This window comes from Pantherophis guttatus, chromosome 1, assembly GCF_059756535.1.
Source record: "Pantherophis guttatus breed Tessera chromosome 1, ASM5975653v1, whole genome shotgun sequence".
NCBI classification, from domain to species: domain Eukaryota; kingdom Metazoa; phylum Chordata; class Lepidosauria; order Squamata; family Colubridae; genus Pantherophis; species Pantherophis guttatus.
In genome coordinates, this window is record NC_142063.1 from 156,616,895 (window position 1) to 156,630,781 (window position 13,887).

At 37.0% G+C, this 13,887-nt stretch overlaps 1 protein-coding gene across 2 annotated transcripts in view; it reads right to left on the minus strand.

Annotated features, from left to right (window-relative positions):
• PDE11A (phosphodiesterase 11A) overlaps positions 1 to 13,887 on the minus strand; it is a 168,783-nt gene that overhangs the window by 42,324 nt on the left and 112,572 nt on the right. For both annotated transcript variants that reach the window (XM_034428349.2, XM_034428334.2), the window contains 2 exons: positions 8,165 to 8,311; positions 7,952 to 8,059 (listed from right to left, as the gene is read on the minus strand). In XM_034428349.2, the coding sequence (XP_034284240.2) occupies positions 7,952 to 8,059; positions 8,165 to 8,311 (255 nt within the window). The remainder of the gene's footprint in view (positions 1 to 7,951; positions 8,060 to 8,164; positions 8,312 to 13,887) is intronic.

Here is a 13,887-nt window from a genome sequence, read left to right on the forward strand (position 1 = left end):
ACAGTGATAAGAGTGCAGTACTGCAGGCTACTTCTGCTGGCTGCCTGCAATTTGGCAGTTCAAATCTCACCAGGCTCAACGTTGACTCAGCCTTTCATCCTTCCGAGGTCGGTACAATGAGGACTCAGATTGTTGGGGGCAATATGCTGACTTTGTAAACCGCTTAGGAGGGCTGTAAAGTGGTAATATAAGTCTAAGTGCTATTGTTATTGCTATCCTGTAAATGCCTCTGCTTTGGGTATTTGATCATCTAATGTCCTTTTCTGCATCTTTTCAAGTTATCCTGATGACCACAACCATACACGCTGTTTTGAGGGAGCTGCATCTCAGCACTGTACAAAAGTATTATGCTATTGACAATCCAATTCCTCTTCTAGTGATTCACCAAAATGTGAAATTTTCTTTTTTTTCCACAGTAGCTGTACACTGGGTCAATGTTAAATGAGTAAGTGTTGTTGACTTATCTTGCTGAGTTGGCACAACATTTTAGGAAAGATTGCCATGCCAGCACAATGCAGGGCATCACTATTATATAAAGAAACATGTTCAAATCTGATACCATCCTTCTCCTCACTGTTATATGATTTGTGTGCAGTAAATCTTGTAATGAAATAAGCTAATATTAGTTATGAGTGATAATTCCAAAGGTATCATTTCCAATGCAAATGTAATACGAGCACAGAAAAGATTTGGTTCCTATGTCTAGTCTAACGAAGAGAAGGACCAGGGGGTCACATGATTGTAGTCTTCTGATAACTAAGGGCCTGCCACAAAAAAGAGGGAGTCATTCTCCAAAGCATCTGAAGGCAGAACATGAAGCAACAGATGGAAACTTATCAAAGGGAGATCCAACCTAGACTTAAGGAGAAATTTCCTCATAGTGAGAACAATTAGAACAGCTTGCTTCCAGATGTTGTGGATGCTCCATCACTGGTGGTTTTTAAGAAGAGACTGCACAAGCATTTGTCTGAAATTATATTGGGGCTGTTGCTTGAGCGGGGGATGGAGCGAGGGCTGGGCTGGAAGACCTCCAAGGTCCCTTCCAATTCAGTTATTCTATGAAGACTAAAGAATTATATTCCCCTTACTGTCAAAATCTAAGCCTGAAAAGAATTATATACAGCACAATGTACTATAATAGTGGAAAAGAACTTCTTTTTGCTGGAGAATAAATTATCTCAACTCACTAGAGCCAGAGTCTAAATGTAATTATAAAGGTCATTCTTTATGTGAGGAAATGAATTACATTTTAACTGGTCCGTTTTATGTGTTTTGTTATTAGGACTCTAAATTTAATTATTGCTTCTATATATCAGTTGTGAAAATGAAGAAAAAAAGCTGAAAAGATTACCTGAAGAAACAAGAGTTGATAAAAGAATGGATCTAATCCTGAGGTTGAACCTACAATCAAATTCCATACTCACTATAGTCTCATTATAATCAATGAAAGCAGTCATGTGAGTTAAAATGATGGATGTGTAAGTTGCACTGCTAGGTCTATAGCTCTCAAAGGCCAAGCCATACAGGGTAACAGTATAAATCATTAAACATATAAAAAACCTCCAATGCTAGGAAGTTATTTTAAAAATTTAAAGCTTCCAAGCACGATCTACAGATAGAGTTAAAATATTAATAAAAAGAGAAAGAAAGTTGAGCTAAGTATGCTTTTGAAAATCATGTGCCCTTCTCAGATTACAAAATAACATCATGGTCTTTTCCAAATGCCAGAAAAGTGTGATTAGTGACAATAATTCCACTGAAAATGGGTCATAAAGATATTCTCGACTGGACCCGCAGATTTATTTAACTCCGACCAACATAAGCCACCACAGCAGTATATTACTGCCAAACCAAGATTAATATGCCCAGGGAGCTGTGCTGCACATACCCCTTTTCCCATTATAATATGATTTGGTTACATAAATGTAGACAGTTATTGATGAAAGATATATATGGTAGCCACGAGAACACGACTATAATCAAGTGGAGGCCATTTAATTGCAAACAATTACAACCTTATTTAACAATAACCTTATTCCCAGTAGATAGTATGGAATGTGAGTTGTTTTTCTTTAAGAGATACATCAACAAAATTCTGTGCATTTTTACAAAATGATGGTCTCTGGGGCCACCAGCCTGTCTTTTTTCTTATGTTTTATAATTCATTATATGTTTTAGTTTATTTTCCCACCTTTAATTCCGTTGAATTAAATTGCCTCTGTCCCCTTTTACTTCCTTTCTCTTAAGTTATTTTCTCTCCTCTTCCTCAAGAAGGGTTTCCAAATTGAAAAACTTTGAAAACTCTTGTCTTAGGAAAGTGGTTAGGTAATTTTTCAACTATTTTAGTAGACGGTGGGTAATCAACCTTTTTATCACTATGCCCACAAGGTTGTCTGTCTCCTTTACATCTGATTTTTAAAATTAATTGTAGCAACTTTAATGAAAAAAATTGGTAGCTGACATGTGGCAAATCCACATATGTTACATCCCTATCCTCTTCAATTATAAGAATGCTTATGGGCCCTGAATGGCCACTTAAACCATACAAAAAAATAAAATGGGATGGAAATATATGCAACTATCGGAAGGAAAAAAAAAGTTGTTGGGATGAGTTGATGAAGTAGGTGAGAGCATATTCCTACAGGGCCATATTTATTAAAGGCTTCTTCCTGATTTCTTTGCCAGCTCTCAAGATGGGAGGAATATGAATGCAAAATCCTCACCATATTCTGTTTCATGGTCACCAGTCCTCGCATTTACAACAATTGCAGTGTCTCTAAACCATCTTGTAATCTCAATTTGGGTGCTTGGCTGGAATGTGCTGGGATCACATGATCTCCATTTGTGACCTTCCCAGCCAACTTCCAAAAAGCAGAGTCAATTGGGAAGCCGGATTTTCTTAACAACTGCGGCAAAAAGGGTAGAAAAATTGGGCATTACTCACTTAATAACTTTATCACCTAGCAACGGGAGTTCTGGTTTCAGTTGTGATTATAAATTGAGGACTCTGCAACTATTTTTTCTAACTAAATCAGGCAGGAGGTGAGCAGCATAATAGGTCAGGAAAAAAATAAGTGAATCAGCCATTGGCCAAGTTAATAATTCTTTCTTTCTTTTCTTTTTTTTAAAATCCAGGTCTATCTGCTTTACAGATATTTGCCTTAGTTGGTTACTGACTGCTTAGTTTTTTGGAGGGTTTTTGGTTTCCAGTCAACTGTCTTCTTTTATTTCTCTTGATATATTTTGTTTTCTTTTAATTTTTGTCTGTGAGCTGCCCAGACTTACTATGGGTTGCCTCCAAATTGAAATAATCAATCAATCAGTGTTGCCAGGTGATGACATATATCACAGTGGAAGTCATAAAAGGTAATGTATGAACGAAGTTATCCATATTACAGTTCCCTGAGTAAATATAGCTACTGAATGCATGAAAGCTCGAGTTGTAGGCATTTCTTTGCTACCATCTAGCGGTCCCCTGCATTTCTATAACCTACATTTGTAGCCAAGATTTAGTTCCTGAGCCTATATACTTGGTTTAACTATTGACTGAGTCATTGTTGGTAGTCAGCTAGGAGTTGCTTAGTTCTGAAGGCCTACATAACTGAAAGATAAATGTTCTGGTATAATTTACAAACTTTAGCTAGGGAGATAATAATAGATCAGCCCTTTTTCAATAAGACTTAACTTCCTGCTAAGCAAAGTTCAAATTACTATGGTAGCTACAGTACTCATCCTTTAAAAAAAAAGACTAGAGTCAATTATTTCTAAAAGAAAAATCATCTGACAAACTCATACCGTGTTTCCCCGAAAATAAGACCCTGTCTGATATTTTTTTGAACCCTGAAATAAGCGCTTGGCCTTATTGCCATACACTCAAAAGCCGATTGGGCTTATTATCAGGGGATGTCTTATTTTGGGGGAAACAGGATAGTAGCTAATTCTTTCATTTGAAGTTACTTCATTTGAGGATACTTTAAAGTAGAAGAATAAGGAATAATGATCAGGATTGTAAAGAAGTTCAGGTCAGGTTTCATATAACTATTTTATTTTAACCTGCATTAAACACAAGGATTTTAATGACTCTGAATTAAGGAAAGCATGACTTAGTCCTGATGGGGAGTCTTGAACAAATGAAATTATACATGATTTATCTGCAGCAGAAGAACATGTGCAAATAGTTTGTAAGTTTTCATTATAAACTGAATTTTGAATGGATGCAGAACCTTTTTACACAGTCACCATGTTCGGATCCCAAACCCCCAGAAATACTTTCAGGTGCCCCTGGGACCATTCTCATTTGTCATATTCACACATCCTAGAGTCGATCAATAGTTCCTTCAGCTGATCAACAGGGGGACACAGAAATCAGTACAGTATCCAGTTTTTACAGCACATCTCATTCTCATCCTTAGTTCCGGTCTCATAGCTTTTCTTAGCACTTAAGAATCAACAATGGCTGATTACTATGAGCAGGGCCTGAGGTCTCTGAAATACTGAGGTAGCTGAACCTCAGCATGGAGGAAGAAGCAGAATGGAGTGGGGAAGCTGCCTACCCTGAAGCCCCAGCACTGTCAATTTTAAAAAGCCTTTTATTTTGTCGTTACTGTACCCTTGAGCCAAGCTTAGCAAAATGTTAACAACTGAGTTGTTCAGACAGTAGCATGAAAAGATGGGCACGGTGTTGATCTGGGAATGACTTGCCTCCAGAAGTTGTGAATGCTCCAACCCTGGAAGTTTTTAAGAAGAGATTGGACAACCATTTGCTTGATCATGGGTTGGACTAGAAAATCTCTAAGGTTCCTTCTAATGGTGTTATTCTGTTTTTTGGTTATTCTGAATAAAGCCAAAGACCCTTCTGTAAATGCCTCTAGTCATCTGGTACTATTTGCTTTCTAATGAAGGATCAAGTTAATGCAATGATTGACATTTTTTATCTCTTCATGGAACTGCTCTCCATTCTATCACAATGACAAAAATAGATACAGTATATCTGGAGAAGCATGGGTAAAGAAGGCAAGAGGGATAGGAGTGAGTGAAAGTTTCCAAGTCAATCACAGATATACTATGTTGTTGATTGCAGAAGTAAAATTGTTCTGAAATCTGACACTTTGAAGCTTAAGGACATTACAGTGAAGCTTAAAGCAAGATGGAAAACCAGGAAAAAAAAGTTGCCAGGGACCTAATTGAGGCTACCTGATTCATTCCTGTATCTATATCAATGAATATATATACACACACACACACACACACACACACACACACACACACACACACACAATATATATATATATATATATACACACAATGTATATATATTGTCATCAGGGCGTGCAATTCTTTCTTGTATGTATCAGTGGGGACCAGAGGTTAGCACTTAAGAGTATACATAAAATAATCTTGAAAAGGAGTTTTTTAGTTACTTGGTCGAATCATTATGACACAACTGTTCCTTGGTTATAGTATGGTATGACTGTTGGAACCATATGTCAAAGGATACTGACAGCACTATATGTCCCAGCTGAAATTCTGAGCAAATAAAAGAGTGAATTAAAAAAAAAAGGATTTAAAAGAAAATGTGAGTTCTCTAAAGGACAATATTCCTACTGCAATATTGTAACATGTGAAATGCCCCGCTATCAAGTGGACCCTATATTATACTTTATGGCTTGATGTTTTATCCAATTAAATTAAAAACATTAAAACATCTAGAGCAGGGGTGTCAAACTCAATTTCATTGAGGGCTGCATAACATTTGTGTCTGACCTCGGGGTGTGTGTGTGTGTGTCCAGGGTGGGCATGGCCAGCATGATGTGACTTGTGTTGGGGGGCACCAGTGGTGGCCCGAGTGCTCTGCCAGCAAAAATGGGCTCCCAAGCTCCGTTTTGGCTCCTACAACCCTCTGCCAGTGAAAACAGAGCTCGCAGGGCCACATATGGCCCTCTTGAGCTCTGTTTTTGACTGGCAGAGACACCGTGGGCTGGTCCTTCGCTATTTCCAGGGTGGCTCTGCGGGCCAGATCTAAGCACCCCATGGGCTGGATCTGGCCTCCGGGCCTTGAGTTTGACACCCCTGATCTAGAGGCTGTGTTCAGCAACAACCAGAAGGCAAAATTCTATATTCTGATTACTGGGATAGAAGTTATGGGGAAACAGATTGGTGTGAAGACATTCTCAATAATGGAATACCAACATTTCTGACCCTGTAAAGAGGGTCTGAGCTGACACAGAAGTTCTGCAGAATAAGAAGTGTGAGGTAAGGTGGTGGGAAGGGATCAACTTCTATAGTATTTGAAAGGGTCTTATGCAAACTTCCTCGGATCTACTATCAAAAGCTCAAAGCTCAACCCAACTAAAATAAACAACAGCAGGCTTATTTGATCCTGCTACTGATAGTTATTTTATCCAATTGAAATAAGGCTGTTTCTCAGAGAACAAAACCTATTTCTATCCTTTACAATCACTTCCAGAAAGCAGCCTAAAAAAAATCTAGCCTTTGAGCTCCATCTAGAGGAAGATGTAAATTAAAATTTATATTGGCATGACACCTATTTCAAAGTGGTACTTAAAAGTTCTATAAAACTTGGTTTTGATATTGATTCTTTAAAACAATTAAGTTTCAAAACTCTCAGGGAATTTACTTTAGTTATCCTTTTAAAAATATTCCTTTCCTATTTTTAAGTCTTTTAGTCATTTGTATTCAAATGTTTTTCTCACGAAACATTGGGCTGGAAAAATCCAGATCCTTTCCGTATATAAAAATGGGAAGGATCTGTGGACTTTTCCAGCCCAACGTTTCGTGAGAAAACCCTTTGAATGCAAATGACTAAAAGACTTAAAAGATAGGAAATCTTTATATTTAAATAGAATATTTACATTTATATGTTTATTAAATATTTAATATATGCACCTCAAATTGCATATTTATTTTTTTACATGTGACTTGATGTATCCAAATCATTGGGCTGCACCTTATAATTTAAGTAGGGAGGCAGCTGAGTAGATAAGCAAGTAGAACATAGGCAGGTTTTGTGTTTAAAATCATAATCTCTATTATGTAAAACATTTTACAATATGAGAATATTGCAAAATAAGATTATACAACTGCCACCAATTGTTCAGTTCCTGCATAGTGCCATGAACATTAGAAAACCTACAAACATTGCAAACTGGGTGCTGTTGTGTGATGACTGGGAGATGGAATGGCCAAAGGATGGCCATTCCTCCCAGGTTTGTATTTTAGAAAGGATTTGGGAGAAACCATGGAAAAGCATATCGGAAAAACTGCCCAGAATCTAAGCCTGGGAATATCTCAGCTGTCAGAAATACAGTTAGCTATAATGTTAGGGCCAACGTATGGTATTATTAAGAAGATATAGATGATGTGTAGAAATACGTGAACTTATTTTTAAAGTTAATTAATACAAAAAAAATTGTCCTTCCTTTCCTGGGTTAACCAAGTTTTTATATACTTTAACTGGTCTTGCATTTCATCTAGTTATGTTACCTTACAGATTTCTAAACCCTGAAGAGGATTTAGTGGTGGCAGAACAAAAGGTTATTAAAAACATTCCATCCAAAGAAGGAGGATGTGTAATATGTTGCAGTCCAGGGGTCACCAACCCCTGGGTCACGGACCAGCTCCAGTCTGTGGTGCGGCAGAAACCAGGCCACGCAAACGAGTGAAACCCCATCCGTACATGCACGAGATGTAGGCAGCAGGTGAAACCACGCACCCTCCAGTCTACGGAAAAACACTTTTTCCACAGAACTGGTCCCCGGAGCCCAAAAGGTTGGAGGCCATTGCTGTAGCGAAAACACATTATTCACTTCAGCACCTGTACCTTACCCAATAATTATATCAATTTTAATTATTAGTGATTCATATTGATCAATGTTTAGATCCTAAGTGAGAGGGATGGGAACACGATTTCTTTTGCTACTCACATACTTACCGTTAACATGGCAAACATGAGCTGGCACACGTTGAAAGCATGCCGCCAGTTGTGATACAGAACCATTCGGTAATTTTTCCTCACTGTCAAAAGCCACCTACACAGTGTCTGAAATGGAAAAGAAAAATTGCATCAGGAACAAGAACAAGTACAAATGGGTCCTCTTTTGCCAACACAAAAGCAGCTGATTATCTCTGCAGAGCAGATGGTTACCTCATAGTCAATTCTAAATTTCTGAACTATTCCAAGCTCCATGAACATCCGGAGGGCTGCTGCTATCATGGTATCCGTATCAAGGGAGAAATCATCAAAGTGGACATTATCTATACCAAGCTCTGACACCAGAGGGATGTTTGCTGTCTGAAATTACACAGGGAGAAGGAAAAATGTATCAGGCACAACTCAGCAATGTTTCTACTCTCTTTTGTGTGATGAAACATTTTCTAGATCTACATATAACTTGTGTAGCAGCTATAACTCTCTGATGCAAATCTGAAAAAAAACCCTAACATTTGAAATAGATTTTCTGTTTATGCTGAATTGAAGCCAACAAGTACTTCAACTACATCAAGTTCCACTCATTTAAAATGCTTAACAATTTTGTTGTTGTTGTTGTAATACTATTTCAGTGTTAATGCAAATCCTACGGGAGGAGAAATGCAAATTCATAGCCTGGGAAAGGGAACGGATGTGTGTGATGCAAATATATTCATTAAATAAAAACTCGTGTGACATTCCCAATTTTGCTGGTTTCCAATCACTGCCCATACATCAAGAAAATATTCTGCTTTCGAGAAGATGCTTTTGATTGGCAGTGGGAGGAGAAGGAGGCTTACACAAACTATGGCATGGGAAACAGCATTAATATTTGTCAATATATGTACTTGTGTGAGCAGAGGGACAATGGAAGCATGGGAAGCAAACATAATAGAAATACCATCACATTGGTCTGCCTTAATAGCAGCTGAGTTTGGGGACTGGATAATAGATTTCTTGTTTTATATAATACTGTATGTATTTATGCCTGGCAAATACTCCTCTTTATGATTTACTATAGTAGTAAATAGAGATATTCAGAAATGAATGAAAGTTTCAGAGGCCCATCTGAGATACCCATCTAGTAAAAATATGGCTTTAAATTAAATCATAGTCAAGAATACACTGAATTGGGTATGTAGCACAATGTCATTTTTTATTCTATTATCAAAATATTCTCTCTAGTGATGTCTGTTAAAGCTACTTGCTAAAAAAATGAGAGGTGTCTCCTAAATGCAAATATTCATCAATAAATAACTACTGTAAGCCTTTCCATTTTTGAGAAAGACCGGAATGGACATTGTAGAAGTATACTGCAAGCTAATATTTTCTTTTGCTTATATTTCATGTATCATATATAAACATACATGCACATAAAAATCATGGATTAAAGCTGGAAGCAGTGGTGTAGCAAATATATATGTAAAGGCAATTTCTGAGGAAGGTGGATTAGGAAGGGCATCAGGTGAAGGTACCTTTGCTCACTAGGCTGCAGGACATAATCCATGGATAATCATTGATTTTGGTTAATGAATTGCATTTCTGCTTTAACTAGAAAACTATATAATGAAAAGTTCTAGTGCATTCATATAAAACTCCGGTTGCTAACATATTTAACTTTTACCATGGATAATCTGAAAAGTGGCACAAGCAACCATGATTATGTGTTTATGCCAACTGACACTTCTAACAGAGAAAATTTAAGCTGTTAGCCAAAGAAAGTGAGGGCATGAAGGTAGAAATTTCACAGTATATAGTTATTTAGGTGAAACGTCTATCTTATTTCTATCATAGAAAATATGTAAAGCTTGGCAAGTTCAATTTACAAGAAAAGGGGATTCAATTTTATGCTGAGAAAACAAATATTAACTTTGGAAGTAAATTAAAAGCAAGAGAAATGCATTCTAAGCCTGATATTGAATTCTTTGTTTTCAACGTTTACAAACATTTCCATATTTATACTACCAGAATCGCACAGCTGAAAGAACATTGTGATTTTGTTTACTTGGAATAGCGGTAGGTTCTCAACACAAGCAAAACCCTTTGGCTTTCCCTGATTGCTGTAGCAGACAAGAGCAGATCTTAAATCTCTTCACAGGAACCGGCCCCAATATCAATTCTGTTGCTGTTGACCCTTTGAGTGAAATATGCCTCTGGTTCCTGCATAATCAATTGTCTGTTCAACAATACAATAAGAGCTATAGAAAAATAAAATGCCCAATGTGATAGGGATTCTCATGAACTAAGAGACCTGAAAGAAAACTTGGTAGAAATAAGAGATGTGTGTTTCCTTGGAGTGCTGGTGAAGGCTCTTCTTAAAGGCCCAGGATCATCAGAAGCAAGCTCAGTTCCATAAGGAGGCCCATCCTTTCTATGGTAGTTCATCACATTTCAATGAACCGAATCCAGTCATATGGACCAGGGGTGAAATCCAGCAGGTTCTGACAGGTTCTGGAGAACCGGTAGCGGAAATTTTGAGAAGTTTGGAGAACCGGCAAATACCACCTCTGACTGACCCCAGAGTGAGGTGGGAATGGAGATTTTGCAATATCCTTCCCCCAGGAGTGGAGAGGGAATGGGGATTTTGCAGTATCCTTTCCCTGCCATGCCCACCAAGCCATGCCCACCAAGCCACACCACTCCCACCAAGCCACACCCACAGAACCGGTAATAAAAAAATTTGCATTTCACCACTGATATGGACCCTGCTAGACAACAATCCTCTTTGAGAAGAATTAGAGCCCGCGCTACAATTTTTAACAGCAAATTGCAAAATCAGTACATTAGTAAAGAAATACTGGGCAGGAAAAAAACAGTAAATGCAACAACAACAACATAAGCCAGTAGATGAACAATGGATAAAAGCTTTTATGCATTTTGGAAACATTGCCTTCTAGAACAATTTGCAATGGCATGGATGCTCTTAGATTGAAATGTCTCTTCTATGAATAATCTGTTTTGTTGTTGTTAGTTGCAAAGTTGTGTCCGACCCATTGTGACCCCATGGACAACGTTCCTCCAGGTCTTCCTGTCCTCTACCATCCTCTGGATTCCATTTAGGCTCATGCCAACAGCTTCAGTGACTCCATCCAGCCACCTCATTCTCTGTTGTCCCGTTCTTCTTTTGCCCTCAATCTTTCCCAGCATTAGACTCTTCTCCAGTGAGTCCTTCCTTCTCATTAGGTGGCCAAAGTATTTGAGTTTCATCTTCAGGATCTGGCCTTCTAAAAAGCAGTCAAAATAATCTTTAGAGAACTTTAAAATTGTGGGTTTTATTGATTGTCAACTATAATTCTGGCTGTACTCAATTGTATAATATAAGGCTAGAAAATAGTAACAAATTCTTCACAAAATTCCTTCTATGGAAAAGGATTTGCTGGAGAATAGCAGAGAGCTCTGCTTCTCTTTAATGTGGGGAGTAGGAGCTACAACATTGTAATTAAAACAAACCTTGTGACCACATCAGAATCTAAGGCTTTTGTTTTTTTTTTAAATATAATATTTATTTGGAATTCTTGGAAAATTGACTTACAAATTAACAGCCATAAATATGTACATTTATTTGTTAGCAAGTCACAGGTTATATACCCTTGGAAATCTGGTCACTTGTACACTTCAGAACTGCAGTTACGCATCTCGGTTTTCTACAATGTTTGTTTTTAAAAAAAAGCAAACTAAACAAGCCCTTCGATTTTTCTCTTTTCTTTGGTATTTACATTACTAGGCAGATCAGTGATTTCAAAACTCTGAGGAAAATGTCAGGGAAAGTATCCAGGTCTTTACAATGTCCACATTTGCAGTTAAAACAAAAGCTTCCTTGACAGACCATCCATCAACCTATCTGGATATTTCCCTGAATAAAATTGCATGAAATTGTCTGCGTGGTAAAGCCAGAAATTATAACCCAAGCACTGCTAGCTATGCTTGGATTCAGCAATGACTGGTGATGCTTGTTGAACATTTTTGGGGTGGAAAAAAGCTGTGAATATAAGTAAATCAGACAATTTCCTGTATATGCATATATCCCTTCTACTATTCATACAGTAGAGTGAAGACTTTTCCCAGTCCTTGTTCTGTGCAAGTTGCTGAACAGTGGAAAGGTAACTATAAAATAAAATCAGAAGCATGAATTTTCCTGATGCTGCAGATGAGAAAAACTATAAGGCTATCTCAGCTGGAAAATAATAATAATATAGATATAGCAAATTGATCATAAAGATCAATGAGCAAAACAAGTCAAAGTTGGTATTTATGTTTTTTCATTCTATATTTAAACAGAAGTCCAGTAATAAAAAAAAAGCAAACACTAAATTGAAAGTGGAGAGATAACATTTTTATAAAGTAACTGTTTACTTATGACAGTAATTTAAAAAATGCCAGAATTATGTAGGGCAATCTCAAGTTATTTGAATAATAGAGAAATATTATCTGTGTGCCTCATCTGCTGTCATTCTCCTAGCTTTGAGAAGCAGAATAAGAAAATCATAGCTTTTTAATAATACAATTATAATATATATTCTATAATATTATAATAATTGAGTTATCATAAAAGATAGCTGAATATATTATTAAAATGCTTGCTTATAACCACTGCTAATCTGAAATTCCAGCTCTTAAATATTATAGATTAGCAAAATGAGTACATGGGAGGCATTATATATATCCTGAAGGCCCCTGAGTGAATCGTAGAATTTATTCCTGTTCAGAGAACTTCCTGCTCAGAGATACCATCCAGTAATAATAATTCACAGCCTGGATCTAAGGAACCAATTTTAAAACCCTTAACAACATATGATTCACTCAACAACTACAGTGATTCATTTAACAACTATGGCAAAAACGGTCATAAAATTGGATGTGACTCAGTTAATTGTCTTGTTTACCAACAGAAATTCTGGTCTCAATTGTGGTCGAAAGTCAAGGAGTACCTGTACAAAGTTCTATTTATATTTTGTTTTCCTTTTTTGGTTTAGAATCTTATTTTTATATTAAGAACTTTTATATAAAGACCCCATTCTTTTAACATTGTAGTATTGTGTTGGTAATGCTAGATTTTAGGTATCTTTTATATCTAATAGGTTTTGCTCTTATTACAGTACTAAAATGGTCCCAACTCTTGTTGATGTACACTGGTTTACAATCAAAATAAAGATTTGAGTCCTTGAAATACCATTCCCCATTAATCTTAGCCTTTTTCAGCTATTAATAAACAAAACACTTAACGTGAGAGCCTTACAGAGAAACCTCTTCCCCAGTTCACAACAAGCATATCAGCGCAAGGAAAGCTGACTACAATGGCTTCCACAACCACTGTCCAAGAACCAACGTGATTGTTGTACATGTACATTTACGGCTATTGTACGTGTACATTTATGTTGAACATCAGGATGTGGGGAGAGTTATGCAAAACACATCTATGTCAACTACATCAGTTTTGTAATGCCTGACACGGGTAGAATAAGGAAATAACCTGGAGGGAAAGCCCAGGATTTATTCAAACATACTGGATGGCCTTGTGCCAGACATTCACTCTTAGCCCTCGGAAATAGGCAAAGAAAAACCACTTCTGAAATATGGCCAAGAAAAGAACATACACTTTTTCAGATAGTCACAAGGAGTAAACAATGACTCAAAGGGACAAAAATCTGTCTGTCTGTCTATCTCTCAGCCATCATGTGAAACAAGAAAAGTGGTAAAGATAAATTCCTCTTTAATAAGGCTTCCTTTATATTCATTTTATACACACAGCTGTAGAGACACCTTACATTCCTCATTATTCACTTAATATTAATATAGCCATAGCAGAGGGAAGAGAGAAAGACAAAGGGAAAGGAAGGAAAGAAGGGATGGAAGAGAAAAAAGAAAAGAAAAGAAAGGAAAGAGAAAGGAGAGGAAAGGAA